At 40.7% G+C, this 14,850-nt stretch overlaps 1 protein-coding gene across 1 annotated transcript; it reads left to right on the forward strand.

The window, feature by feature from the left end:
* The first annotated feature begins 22 nt into the window (after nucleotides 1-22).
* vamp2 (vesicle-associated membrane protein 2) lies at nucleotides 23-11,806 on the forward strand. The gene is made up of 5 exons (XM_010894629.4): nucleotides 23-813; nucleotides 6,539-6,641; nucleotides 7,140-7,298; nucleotides 7,476-7,527; nucleotides 7,647-11,806. Coding segments are annotated over exons 1-5 (333 nt in total). The 5' UTR covers nucleotides 23-811; the 3' UTR covers nucleotides 7,664-11,806.
* Nucleotides 11,807-14,850: the final 3,044 nt, after the last annotated feature.

The raw sequence follows: 14,850 nt of genomic DNA on the forward strand, positions 1-14,850 counted from the left end.
ATGTGCAATGTTAATTTGCCTTTTATATGCTCGACTAGTGAGTGAGTGGGTTTACTTTGTTCAGTCGTTGGGCGGAAAATGTTCCCTTTTGAAATATCAGTACTAACGGCAGACTAACGGCAGACGTGGGCAGCCTCAACAGAATTGATCGGGTTTAACGAGCAAATTGAAGCTGGAGATTCACCACACCCCCTTTCGAGGAACGCCATTTTGTTGACGCTCCATCTAACTCAAACGAGTCTCCACCTTCAAAATGACAGTCGGATTCTTTGCCTTCTCAGCTAGCTTATGCTTTTCAGTGACACAGTTTACTCATCATTTTGATTTTATATGTATTTAAAGACTGATGAAACATTTGTAACACTTGACCGCAGACGGTGACACCACATAGCTGTTCTATTCCATTATTTTTGGCTAACCACCCCATTCAACCCGCGGCTGCATGGATGACAAATGACGTCATCAAGCCATCTTTGTTCTCCTAATCCAAGCGTCTGTTTATTACACGTTCATTATAGTGGTGACACAGAAGACAAGCGGTAGCTCAGGTCTAATTTTAAAAAAAGTAATTGGCGAGGTGTGGCATAAAACAAGCATACCAACGGAGAATAAGGGAACATTTAAAAGGGGGAATTAAACGCAACTTGGTGGTACACATTGTCACTCCCTTCTATAGAAAAAGCCAGAAGAGTGAATCGACTGAGAGGGAGCAAGAGGGAGAAAGACCGCTGAAGGCAACCCACTCAACAGCCACTTATTAGGCGAATACATTCAAGTCGGACTAGCGAACATCAATACATCACCGTACGAAATGTGAGAATTCCTTTTGACAATTATATGTTATGTAGCCTACGCCTGTTATTTGTTATGTGTATTCATATATAATTTGTCAGCGTTTAGCAAGATGCAATACTATTTGTAGTAGAGAATTTGTTTTAGAAAGCCAATGAAATGAACATTTATCTACAAAAAAATTATAGCATTTGAATTGTGCGTCACGGTTAAGTAGCCTAAACTAACAATTACAATCATCGTTATCTTGATTTTACCATTTAATTTATTTTATTTACTCACATAAAATTATAACACACATAGGCTTAATAGCATTCAACATTAGCCAACCGACAACATTAGTAGCCGTTGAATAACGTTTAGGTTACTCGTTGGCCCTGTTGTCAGCCATATTTCTAGACTAAATATTTAGTTACGTTGGCTAAGTTAGTTGTTCTTATTCGCATTTAAAATATATTATTTATATATATTTCATATATTTAGAATTGGACACACACCCGTTTTCTCCGGATTTGACTGGTTTGATTTGAAAGGGTTGACGTTCGTGTATTCCTTTCCAGGCTATCTGAATATTAATTTGTAAAATAGAAACGGAATTGAAAATAACCCTACAAATGATCCATTTACTTACTTAGACGTTGACCTATACTTTGATTTAAACAATTCCTCCCTAGACAAATGATTATATAGGCTAAATATGCACTTATTAAGCAACTTTAGACCAATAAACTCATCCAACATTGTTAAACATTTTATTAGAGACGCAACACATCCTTTGTATCTCGGATTTATTAAATGTAGGGTAGACTATTATTAGCCATCTTGGGTGCTTAGGGTACGTGATATTGCTAACCAACTGTGGGGGTGGGGGTAACTGATGCTCTTGTCTGTCGATTGTCACGCGAGGACGGGCAAGTTTGTATTTTATTTAATATTTCAAGAGTAGGCAAAAGGTCTCTAATTTCCTTGAAACACAGTCGTCTGGAGTGTTTTATTTAGAAACTGCTACAAGACAGGTGTTTCAGTTTCACTGGCAGGGAAGATGGCCATGGCAGTCTTTTCTCTGCGGATTCGTGCACACAAACAAGCTGTAGAAACAGACTTGGTCTGGTTGAGTCCCTAAACATTTCTGTGTTACGATACATCTTCAAGATTTTGTTAAAAAACGCTGATTAGAAACTATTTTCTCTTAGTAATGGCCTCTATAATTCGTGGTGACATCGCTTTCAGACAAAACCCAGGACCATCCTCACCCATAAAAAATGATTAAATCCACTCTCTTTTTGCTAACTGCCATAGGGAAACGTGAAACGCCCGTGCTTAAGTTATCGTACGTTTCAGCACTGGACAGCGCTTACTGTTGCTTTCCGGATAGAAGAATTGCAGGCCAGAGTTCGCAATCAACAATCAATGTGAATGCCCGAACTGGACGACAGACGATGGATAAATGCTTAATCGGAATGTTTATGTCCAATATAGCTCATTAAAATGTGAACAAGGATTTTTAGTTAATATAGTCCCCTGTTAATTAAAAAAGGCTGCTCGTCGTGTGTCGTGCGTGTATTATGATTAGCGGAGAAGAGCATGACAGCTGTTTCTCAACAACGGGAATAAGCAAATGTTATTGGCTTGAAAAGGGGCACATTTTGCTCTCTTTTGGATGAGAGCGTCTTAAATGTAAGGGTAGGCCTGGCCCCAAATCTGAGACTGTTGTCGACGCTCCATTATTCGTATTTCCTGTGATAGCCTATACAAATAATTTCGTCATGCCCTTCTAACTGAATTCGTTACCCGTCACTGTGCACACAATCCGCCCCCTCCTTCTATAAGAGGCCATGAGAAAACAATGGTTGCTGAAATTGTGGTGAATGTTATACAAAACACGCGGAGGGATGTCGCCAATAACCGTCCATCGTTCAATTAGCTTTTGACGATTTCATCTTATGTGTGGAAGGTGAAAGACTGGACGGAATGTGGCCTCTAAAAATAGGATTGTTGAAAACGAATTGAGATAGAACACAACCGTCCCAACATTACTAACATTACCAGTAGCATAGAACATATACGATTCGAGGAGCATAATCATTTATGAGGCAAGATGACTCAAATTGGTGTGTTTCCAGACATGACTATAGCTTTAGACTGATAAAGACAAACCCAAATATGAGTGTACATAACGAATTCTAGCCACATGGGACTTGTGGGATGTGTGTGTGTGGGTGTGTGTGGGTGTGTGTATGTGTGTGTGTGTGTGTCTGTGTGTGTGTCTCTGTGTCTGTGTGATGGCCTTAAAGGTGACCTTTATACACAGTTTTGTCTCACTCTGGTGGAGGAAGTGGCTAATTACAGGCTGGAAGCAACCTCAATATGCATTTTAGAAACAAGATTGTGCACAATGATCTGCATTATTTACTAGCCCACACTTATCCATAGGTTGAGACCCTATGATTAGATAATAATGAAAAGTCTACAGAGACTACAAATTGAATGCCAATTTGAGTTTGATATTCACTGTTTCAGGCTACAGTATAGCTATAGCTATGTACACTACTCCAAAAATGTTTTATGGAACACGTAATCATCACAGTATAACACAGAGTCAATTAAACATCAGGGATATCAATCTGTCCATTTAGGAAGCATAAGCGATTGTGAATCAATGTCACCTGTTTTTGCAAATGAAAGTGACAACAGGTGCACTGGAGAGGCAACAGCAAGACAACCCCCAAAAAGGGAATGGTTTTGCAGGTGGTGGTCACAGACAGTTTCTTTCTCCTTATCCTTCCTGACTGATTCTTCTGACTGAGGAGCACTGCCAGAACCCTACAAAATCACCTCCAGACCATACTGTCAGAAACAGACTCCATGAGGGTGGCATGAGGGCCCAATGTCCTCTAGTGGGACCTGTGCTCACAGCCCAGCACCATGCAGCTAAATTGGCATTCGAATGGCAGGATGGCAGGTCCAACATTGGCACCTCATTCTCTTTACAGATGAGAGCAGGTTAACACTGATGGACGTAAAAGAGTCTGGAGACGCTGTGGTGAACGTTATGCTGCTTGCAACATCATCCAGCATGACTGGTTTGACGGTGGGTCAGTGATGGTCTGGTGAGGCATTTCCTTGGAGGGTCGAATAGACCACTATGTGCTAGCCAACGGTACCCTGACTGCTGTTAGGTACCGGGATGAAATCCTCAGACCCATCGTCAGAACTTACGCTGGTGCAGTGGGCCCTGGGTTCCTCCTGGTGCAGGACAATGTCCGGCCTCATGTGGCCAGAGTGTGTAAGCAGTTCCTGGATGACAAAGGCATTGATGCCATTGATTGGCCCTCATGTTCCCCAGACCTGAATCCATTTGAGAACCTCTGGGACATTATGTATCGGTGCATCCGACACTGCCAAGTTGCGCCACAGATTGTCCAGGAGCTCACTGATGCCCTGATCCAAGTCTGGGAGGAGGTCCCAAATGTTGTTGGGAGTGCATACAGGCACAATTTTGTAAATTTTTATTTACAAGATTCTCAGAATGTGCTTCAGTTCTTATATTTAAGGATAGTGATCATATGAAGCCATTTATTATCACATAGTTGACTGGCTCCTTTTCAAATCATAATGATAACAGAAATCCCCCAAATGGCCCTGATCAATAGTTTACATACCCTTGAATGTTTGACCTTGTTACAGACATACACAGATGAAAATGATGGCAATTAAAGGGGAATTTCCCATACATGTGAAATTTAAAATTGTAATTAGTGTCTGTGTATAAATAGTCAATGCATTTGCTAGCTCTCACTTGGATGCACTGAGCAGGCTAGAGCCATGGGGAGCAGAAAATAACTGTCAAAAGAGCTGCATAACAAAGTAATGGAAAAGGCAATAAAAAGATATCCAAAGCCTTGCAAATGCTAGTCAGTACTGTTCAATCACTTATTAAGAAGTGGACAATTGGGGGATCTCTTCATACCAAGACAAGGTCAGGTAGTCCAAGAAAGATTCCAGCCAAAGCTGCCAGAAAAATGTTTAGGGATTCAAAGAAAAACCCACAGGTAACCTCGAGAAATACAATGTGTTCTGGAAAAAGATGGTATGGTTGTTTCAAGGAACACAGTATGACGATACTTCAACAAAAATGACATGCATTGTCGAGTTGCCAGAAAGAAGCCTTTACTGTGCCAGTGCCACAAAAAAGCCTGGTTACAATATGCCCGACAACATCTTGACACACCTCACAGCTTCTGGCATACTGTAATTTGGAGTGATAAGACCAAAATAGATCTTTATGGTCACAACCATAAGCGTTATGTTTGGAGAGGGGTCAACAAGGCCTGTAGTAAACAGAATACCATCCCCACTGTGAAACTTGGTGCTGGCTCACTGATGTTTTTTGTGTGAGCTCTAAAGGCACAGTGAATCTTGTGAAAATTGATGGCAAGATGAATACTGGCAGACAATTTGCATTCTTCTGCATGAAAGCTGCGCATGGGACACTCTTGGACTTTCCACCATGACAATGACCCTAAGCACAAGGCCAAGTTAACCCTACAGTGGTTACAGCAGAAAACGGTGAATGTTCTGGAGTGGCCATCACAGTCTCCTGATCTTAATATCATCAAGCCACTCTGGGGAGATCTCAAACATGCGGTTCATGCAAGACGACGAAAGACTTTGCATGACCTGGACTCATTTTGCCAAGATGAATGGGTAGCTATACCACCTGCTAGAATTCCGGACCTCATAGACAACTATTACAAAATATTGCACACTTTCATTAATGCTAAAGTGGGCAATACATAGCATTAAGAACTAAGGGTATGCAGACTTTTGAACAGGGGTCAGTTCATTTTCTTCTTTGTTTCCATATTTTGTTTAATGATTGTGCCATTCCATTATGACCTACAGTTGAATGTGAATCCCGTAAGAAATAAAAAATATATATGGGGTATGCAAACTTTTGAGCACAAATGTAGCAGTGAGATTGAGCAAGCCCTATGTACTACATAATGCCAGCCTTATGTACTATATAATTCTCAAATATTAAGTAATTATATTTACTGCTATGCACAGAAGACATTGGTTGGCCTATTTAGTAGAGGCATGCAGTACTACATGGTCATTTTTACGTCACTGAAGACTGACTGATGAGTTGTGTTTGATTGGTCTGGCCCAGCTGAAGACTGACTGACTGTTGTGTTTGATTGGTCTGGCCCAGCTGAAGACTGACTGACTGTTGTGTTTGATTGGTCTGGCCCAGCTGAAGACTGACTGACTGTTGTGTTTGATTGGTCTGGCCCAGCTGATGACTGACTGACTGTTGTGTTTGATAGGTCTGGCCCAGCTGAAGACTGACTGACTGTTGTGTTTGATTGGTCTGGCCCAGCTGAAGACTGACTGACTGTTGTGTTTGATTGGTCTGGCCTAGCTGAAGACTGACTGACTGTTGTGTTTGATTGGTCTGGCCAAGCTGATGACTGACTGACTGTTGTGTTTGATAGGTCTGGCCCAGCTGAAGACTGACTGACTGTTGTGTTTGATTGGTCTGGCCCAGCTGAAGACTGACTGACTGTTGTGTTTGATTGGTCTGGCCCAGCTGAACACTGACTGACTGTTGTGTTTGATAGGTCTGGCCCAGCTGAAGTCTGACTGACGTGTTTGATCGGTCTGGCCCAGCTGAAGACTGACTGACTGTTGTGTTTGATCGGTCTGCCCCAGCTGAAGACTGACTGACTGTTGTGTTTGATAGGTCTGCCCCAGCTGCCGCCGGCGCCCCCGCAGAAGGAGCAGCGCCCCCTCCCAACCTCACCAGCAACCGCCGCCTGCAGCAGACCCAGGCCCAGGTGGATGAGGTGGGTAACATGCTGACACTTTGAATTACACAAATACCGACCCACCTGAATATCACTACATACCGACCCACTATGTCACTATATACCGACCCACCTGAATATCACTACATACCGACCCACCTGAGTATCACTACATACCGACCCACCTGAATATCACTACATACCGACCCACCTGAATATCACTACATACCGACCCACCTGAATATCACTACATACCAACCCACCTGAATATCACTACATACCGACCCACCTGAATATCACTACATACCGACCCACCTGAATATCAGTACATACCGACTCACCTGACTATCACTACATACCAACCCACCTTAATGTCACTAGATTCTTTTGAATACCTACTAGCTGACATATACCTGATGCATGTGTGTCCAACACACATAGGTTAACCGTAAATACACACATGCAGTTACACTGTAGATAGCAAACACAGCCACTTAGTTTGCCTAATTTACCAACAGTCCCTGTGTTCCTCCCCAGGTAGTGGACATCATGCGTGTCAACGTGGACAAAGTTCTGGAGCGTGATCAGAAGCTGTCAGAGCTGGATGACCGGGCTGACGCCCTGCAGGCTGGAGCCTCGCAGTTTGAGACCAGTGCTGCAAAACTTAAGAATAAGTATTGGTGGAAGAATGCCAAGGTGAGGGGGATGGAGATGTCCTTTGGTCTACGTTTAGTCCGCATCATTTGTGTTGAGGCTTTAACGATGACTAATGTTGAGACACAATTAAATGCATTGTGACACATGAATTGTGCCTTGTGATCCGCCTCCTGTCCATCTCTCTGATGGATTACCTCCGGCCTGCTCCTTTCTTAGATGATGATTATCCTGGGGCTGATATGTGCCATCGTCCTCATCATCATCATCGGTAGGGGTCACACTATGCTTCCCTTGGCACTTTGAATCAAGATATCCTCTCTACTTCAGTAATTGTGATTTTTCTCACCCTCTCCTTCTCCATTCTTTTCTCTGTTTTTCTTTTTCCAGTTTACTTCAGCACCTAAGCAGAGAGGTCCCTACCCCGGTCTGCACTCGAGACTGCCCGCTTCCTTGCAACAGAAAATCCTTGAAGTCAACAAGAAAATGATCCACTGACGATTAATTCATTAAATTGCTCCCCGAATAGTCTCAATATGACCCTGCACTGAACCCCCTGACCCTCTCTGCCCCCCACTTCCACCGCCTCATCTCTGGACCCCTGTCAATCTTCGTCCTGTGAGTCTGTGACCCCTCCTTTGTAAATAATTCCTGCTTTTCTAATCTGTTGTTCATACTCAGAACCCAACACTTGTTGTGATTGTTACCAATGACAACAACAGAGAAGGAAAATGACCCTGGCGATAATTGTTATATACCAGATATGAAATATATATATAGTTCTTTGTAGAGTTTTATTCTGATATAATGTTTTTGTAGGTTGTGTGTGGGTGTGCGTTTTGTATTTTTTAATTTTTGTATTAATTTTACTTATGCTTCAGATTTGAACTACTGCCTATTAATCAGAGTGTGTATATCTTGCACGTTCTCTCTCACTGTCTCTGGCTTTCTCTGTCTTGCTCTGACCTACACAGAGTATAGGTGCATCTTTGCACAGTGGAGTTAGTCTCCTTTAACCGAGGTACTTAATCAATATTCCCACCCACCTTTCCCATATCTTGCTTCTCTCTCTCTCTGTCTTTCTCTCCTATGCCATTTATAGCCAAATTTTTCTTTCTTTCTGTCTCTCTTTGCCATTCTCTCTTTTCCCAGTCATATAACTCCTCTTTTCAAACTGCCATTAGAATTGGACCAATGTCTGTAGATGTTTTTTTTTACTTACGTATTTAGTGTCTTATTTCGAGAACATTCCTCCATTGCAATCTAGTACAAATGCTGTCAGTGTAGCACATGTATGTGTATGTATCTTAAAAAAAAAAGAAAATTGATATATAAAGTGATCGTAAAAAACATAGCAGATATCAATCTCACAGGCCAGAATGAGAAAAATAACAATATTTGATTAAAAAAGAGGGCTTTCTTTTTTACTTTTTAGTTTCTTTGGTGGATCGGCATTTTAACCTGTTTGATTTATGAATATCCGCAACATAAAATTGAATAACGTTTCTAGAATCCTTCAGCAAGGAAATAAAAGGGATTCTTGCACTAAGGGATCCAAATGAAGAAACAGTATAGCCTTAGTCTCTGATCCAAACGTATCACATTCATTTTACAGTCAAAATATTCACGCTTTATTTTGTGTCAGGGATGTGGGCAAGTGGCTGACTGAAAAGGGAGAGGTGGAATGAAATGCACAAAGAACCTTGTTTCTGACGTCGCTGTCTGGCTGGTCAACAGCCTGACCAGTCAAGAGAGAACCGTTTGCAGCCAAACCTCACCTATTGATCAGCACAAACACAGACAACTCAGCCTTATTCAAAAGTGGAGGTTACAATTATTAAGACGGATGAAGTTACTGGCGTAGACACAATTGCAGAAAACCGTCTAGAGAAAGAACTAGATCTGCTTCATGGACAGATTCAGAGTTGCTGTAAAATAGAATATTCCAAGAAATGTCATGAAAAGCAGTCTGAGCATAACCAATACACAAATTAGAGTGAGTGTTTAGGCAATGCGGCGGTTCTCTCTATTTTTCTTACATTTTCTCCCTAGTTACTGCCTTTTTTCTTTTTTAAACATAGTAATAGAGTCTATTTTATATAGTATATTTTTGTGTTTGTGTGAAGCAGACAGGCGAAGGGGAGACTGAGTTCAAACAGGACTGAGCCCCTCTCAACCTGTCCGCATGGTGTGTGTGTTTGTGTGTGTGTGCGCATGTGTGCGCTTGTGCGTCTTTTTGCGGTTCAGCTCTGTAAGTTAAACACTGCCAAGAAACTAGGGAGAGGCTTTTATTTTCATTGGTGCCCTTACTCATTTGATCTTAGTTGATGGCTCTTACATGGTAGCATGCCAACCTGTTTCTAGTGCTTTCTATTTGCCGGCTGCGCTAGTCTACTACAAGACTAGTGACACAGAAACTACTGGAACTGTGGATCGGTTAGGCCACCTTAACTTGCCCTCTGTCCCCCAGATCAGCATACGTCCTAGATCCATCTATTTGTCATCAATCCCCAGCCCTCCCTCATCAGGAAGCTGCGAATGTGTGAGTGGGTGTGGGTGTGTTGGGGAAGCTCTGCCATCCTGGGAATATCCCTGGTTTATCTTGAATGATTAGGCCGCTTAGATCTCAACAGTAAGGGCAAGCTGTTTCCATGACAACAAAATGAGATAAGCAGACTTGTCTGTCAGACTTGTCAGATTTGCTCTATTTGTGCCCATGGAGTTGTCCTTTACTACATGTAGGTTGGCAGACCCCCACCCCCCCACAACCCATCACATGTTACAAATGCAATCAAACACACACGTTTTCCTTTGAGCCCCCAATCCTTCATTCAGTTCCTCTATCAATCACATATAAAAGGAAATGGCCTTAGCACATTATCTCCCTGTTTTACTTTAACTAGAGCAAAACTAATTTTGAGAAAAATGACCAAAGACCAGATTGTCTTGCTTATATGCTGCCAACTGCCATCAAAACAAGTAAAGGGTCATAACATATTTTACCTGTGTCACTTGAGGAGCAATCTTACAGCCCCTGTTTTTGAAAGCATACCTTTAACCTAAAATAAGTAAAGTCCCTTTTTAAGGCTTTCAGATCTTATACGATACGTCTTGCTGCTAAGAGCTACTGACATTATGTGCTATTTGAAGATATGCAAGAGAAACAAAACCTAAGTAAAACGTGCTTCAGCCCCCTTCCTCCACATGACCTCTTTAACCTTTACCGAGTCTGTAGACACATGGTCCCATAACTTAATAGTAGCACAACTCTTTTTGTGTGTCTCTGTAGTGCTGATGACAATTTCAGAACTCAACAAAATATGAACTTTATCTCTAGCTGTTAAACAAAACAAACAAAACATGTATAAAAAATAGTATGTATTGTTTGGTGTTGTAGTGTGGGGGGTATATTTGGGGGAAGAGGGGTCCTTTTTCCTCAGGTCAGAGATTATACCGTTCATCAAAATATACTAGGCAAGGACAACATGAAAGTTCTAGAAGAATTGCAATAATAAATAATTGTAATTCATTTAGAAGTTGACAGAGTGCTGCCTTCAAGTTAATACTGTCTCATTGGGTTAGAGTGACATGACATCACTAGTTGGGGTAGGACTCCTGTGTTTTTCACATATCCAACGGTTGTCCTAAGAGTACTCACCAATTTCAATACAGAAATAGATGAATTCATGTATGCGAGTGCTCTTTTTCTGTTGCTTTTTTCTCTGTAAAGACGGGTGGGCGCAACTTTTAATGTCCTTGCACTTTTTCAGTTATATTCAGGGGTAATTTGAGGGGGCTTGGATATGATGTGAAGAAGAATATTGTGTTTTGGTCAACTCTAAGAGGTGTTTAGTGATTTCAACTTAGGAGGGAACCTTTTTAATCACTAAACTTTCAGGGGTTAGCTGCAAAATCACAATGCTCTAACCAATACACAGGACATTTATTTTTATTTTTGGACCAAATGTTTTCTTTGTAACTTGCAAAAAGTTAGTAATAACTTTGGTATGATGTCATTGGCTTAGGTTATATGTACATTGGAATTGGTGGAAAGATGAGATAAAGACTTGTTCTTTATGTTTATTGTGTCAGGCAAGTAATGTTACTATAACAGAAATTGTATTTTTACCCTCTAGTCAAATATCAAGAATGCTTAAAATTGTGTTACGATTCGAGCGATTCCTTGGTCGTCAGTATGTTTAGATTTTCTTTTAAATATTTATTTGGAGTAGGAATATTATTTTGTTATTTTTGAGAATGGGGTTGGGAAGGTGACAGTCCACATTACCTCTTTTCGCCTGGCCTTTCAGGAGGGAATAGACTGAGGGATCATGGGTAATATGGTCTGTTTAGTCTTTTAATTTATTTATTGATTTATTTATTGTATTTTTGATTTGAACAGGATTGGATATGAAACAAAGTGAATAACGATGTACCAGAGGAAACAAGTTGAAAACCAGTACATGAAAAACAATTGTAGTGTAAGTCAATCAATGTCTTATTATATTGATGAACATCATGGAAATATATATATATTGGAAAAACAATAATTCTGATGACCTGTGTTCATTGTTCTGAGTTAGAAAATCCCAGTGTGTGTGTGTGTGTGTGTGTGTATGTGTGCGAGTGTTTGAAAATAATGATGACATTAAATAAAATCTATGATAAAAGGGGCCCAAATACAATTGATTTATGTACAACTGTGTGGCAAACAAGATATTTGTTGACTAGTTATGTCATCCAGACAGGATGTTATATCTCACTTGAAAGTGATGAATCACATAAAAAATGTGTGAAATATTAATCTAAAATACCTTAATAGAATGTAGGAATCACACACATCTTTTACCGCCTGTTTATGGCCTCAACATCATAGAAGTGTGAAACATACAGTTAGACCACCTTGTTCATGAAAACAGTCAGTTAGTGGCTTGATCAATAAATCAGCCAGATGGTCGTCAAGGCATTCAGTTACTGTTTAATTGAATGTTAGAATGGTAAAAAATAACAGACCTAACATGTTTTGTTCATGGTGTGATCTCTCTTCCAGACGGTGTGATTCCATTAATCTCAGAAATGGCTAAACAGTTTCTATTACAGACATTGATTTGACAAAAAACATGCATTCAGTGACATCTTTGTAGGCTAAAAAGCTTGTTTTGGAAAGAAGCTGAAAAGGAATGGTAAAAACTTGAGGGCCACAAATAGATGTGGTAATAACGGCCCAGTACAACAGGGTATTACAAATGGCATCCCACAACAAACAACTGGTCAATCCTTGTCATGGATGGGACACTGGAGCAGATGATTCAACCCCTATGAGCTATAAATCAGAAGGCATGTGATCACCAACACTGGAGATTGAAGGAGTCGAAGAATTCAGGTGGGAATATTAATTACTTAAACATGTACTGAGGCACATGACCAGAATAAATAAATGAATTAGATCAGTTGATGGAGAAGGCGGGGCTTGCATTTGAATCAGCTGAATGTTCTGAACCATATCCCCTACACTTAGCCTACCCATAAGCCCTAACCTTAAAACTAACATAACCCAAACCCTAACCTTAAACCTTACAACTAACATAACCCAAACCCTAACCTTAAAACTAACATAACCCAAACCCTAACCTTAAAACTAACATAACCCAAACCCTAACCTTAAACCTTACAACTAACATAACCCAAACCCTAACCTTAAACCTAACATAACCCAAACCCTAACCTTAAACCTTAAACTTGATCTAAACCTTAATCCTAACCATCTCCACTGAGTCAACCAGTCACATGAATATCTTCCTTTAGTGCAGATCTGCCTACAGTACATGGTTGAGTAAGTAAAACACACAACTCCTGGAAACACATTGCCTGTATCGACAAATCCCCAGTTTAATTTGGTAGCCTGCACAGTCCCCATACCCCAGCCCAACAGAGTGTCTTTGGGATGAGATGGAATGGGCTGTCTGAAACCCTGTATCACCTTCCAATCGGCATCTCCTGTGATGCCAGAATAGCAGCATGGACCAACATCCCTGTGGAATGTTTCCAACGGAATCCATGTCCTCCGGAATTCAGACTACCTTTGGGACGAAAGGGTCTACCCAGTACTTGATGGATGTACCTGAAAAACTGCCCACTAGAAGTATATGTAGGCCAGCTAGGGTTTCTAGGGACGGACAAGAAATGGTTCCAGGCATTTCTAACAAACCAATTATTTTCCTTGAGGACCACGCATGTGTTAACATTTGTCCTTGAGTCCCACGCATGTGTTAACATTTGTCCTTGAGTCCCACGCATGTGTTAACATTTGTCCTTGAGTCCCACGCATGTGTTAACATTTGTCTTTGAGGCCCAAGCATGTGTTAACATTTGTCCTTGAGGCCCATGCATGTGTTAGAAATGTTCCTTGAGGCCCACGCATGTGTTAAAATGTTTCCTTGAGGCCCACGCATGTGTTAACATGTTTCCTTGAGGCCCACGCATGTGTTAACATGTTTCCTTGAGGCCCATGCATGTGTTAAAAATGTTTCCTTGAGGCCCACGCATGTGTTAAAATGTTTCCTTGAGGCCCACACACGTGTTAAACGTTTTCCTTGAGGCTCACGCATGTGTTAAACATTTTCCTTGAGGCCCACACACGTGTTAAACATTTTCCTTGAGGCCCACGCATGTGTTAAAAATTTTCCTTGAGGCCCACGCACATGTTAACATTTCTCCTTGAGGCCCCAATATTAGCCAGATTTTACATTGAAAAGCAAAGTTGAACAGGACAATTAGGTAAAGAATACAATGCCTTCAATAAGTGTTCAGATCTCTTTCTCCAGGCTTCGTTGTTATAGACTTTATTTATAATTCATTCAATTATTTTTTTGGCTATCAATCTACACACAATACACCATAATGACAAATCAAAAACTCATTGTTTAGAAGTTTGCGCTAATTTATTGACAGGTAAAAACTGAAAAGTCTCATGGACATATTGAATGTATTCAGACCCTTTGCCATAACACTCAGAATTGAGCTCAGGTGCATCTTGTGTCTTTTGATCTTCCGTAAGATGTCTCTTGAACATGATTGGAATTATATCCAATCAACATTCCACTGAATGATAAAGAAAGGCCCACACCAGTGTATATAACGTCCATATTACCAGAAATTGTATTTAGGCCAGTCAGTGTTGCAGGATAGCGATCTACATACAGTTCAATGCCAAAGGCCAAGCCAACTTTGTTTCACATCTGTAGGCTATCCCAATGTCAAATTCTTAAATATTTCCAGGGTAAACAAAGTGGCAAGCACACCACATTTATTTTTGTGAATGTCTTTTCCAGTTAAATTAAAATGTGCAGAAACTTGTTGGTAAATTAACTGAAATAATATCCAGGTATTGTTTTTCATTAATACTTTCAAAAAGCTTATTTGGCTGTTCCCACAGGGAATTTATTTGCCCAACATAGAACCCTTTTGGGTTCCACCCTCTCTGTAAAGAGTTCCATATGGAAAAAAATATTAATTTTCTACAGGGTTAGCTAAAAAAAAATTTCTGAGAGAAAGAAGTAGGGTTTCAGGAAGAATCTTTTTTGTTTCAGAGTTA

The sequence above is a fragment of the Esox lucius genome, chromosome 7 (assembly GCF_011004845.1).
Source record: "Esox lucius isolate fEsoLuc1 chromosome 7, fEsoLuc1.pri, whole genome shotgun sequence".
NCBI classification, from domain to species: Eukaryota; Metazoa; Chordata; class Actinopteri; order Esociformes; family Esocidae; genus Esox; species Esox lucius.

Bases quoted from the DNA above. Each gene is read 5' to 3' on its own strand.
- vamp2 (XM_010894629.4), top strand. The intron at 6,642-7,139 runs GTGGGTAACATG...GTTCCTCCCCAG, and splicing joins CCCAGGCCCAGGTGGATGAG to GTAGTGGACATCATGCGTGT. The intron at 7,299-7,475 runs GTGAGGGGGATG...CTCCTTTCTTAG, and splicing joins ATTGGTGGAAGAATGCCAAG to ATGATGATTATCCTGGGGCT.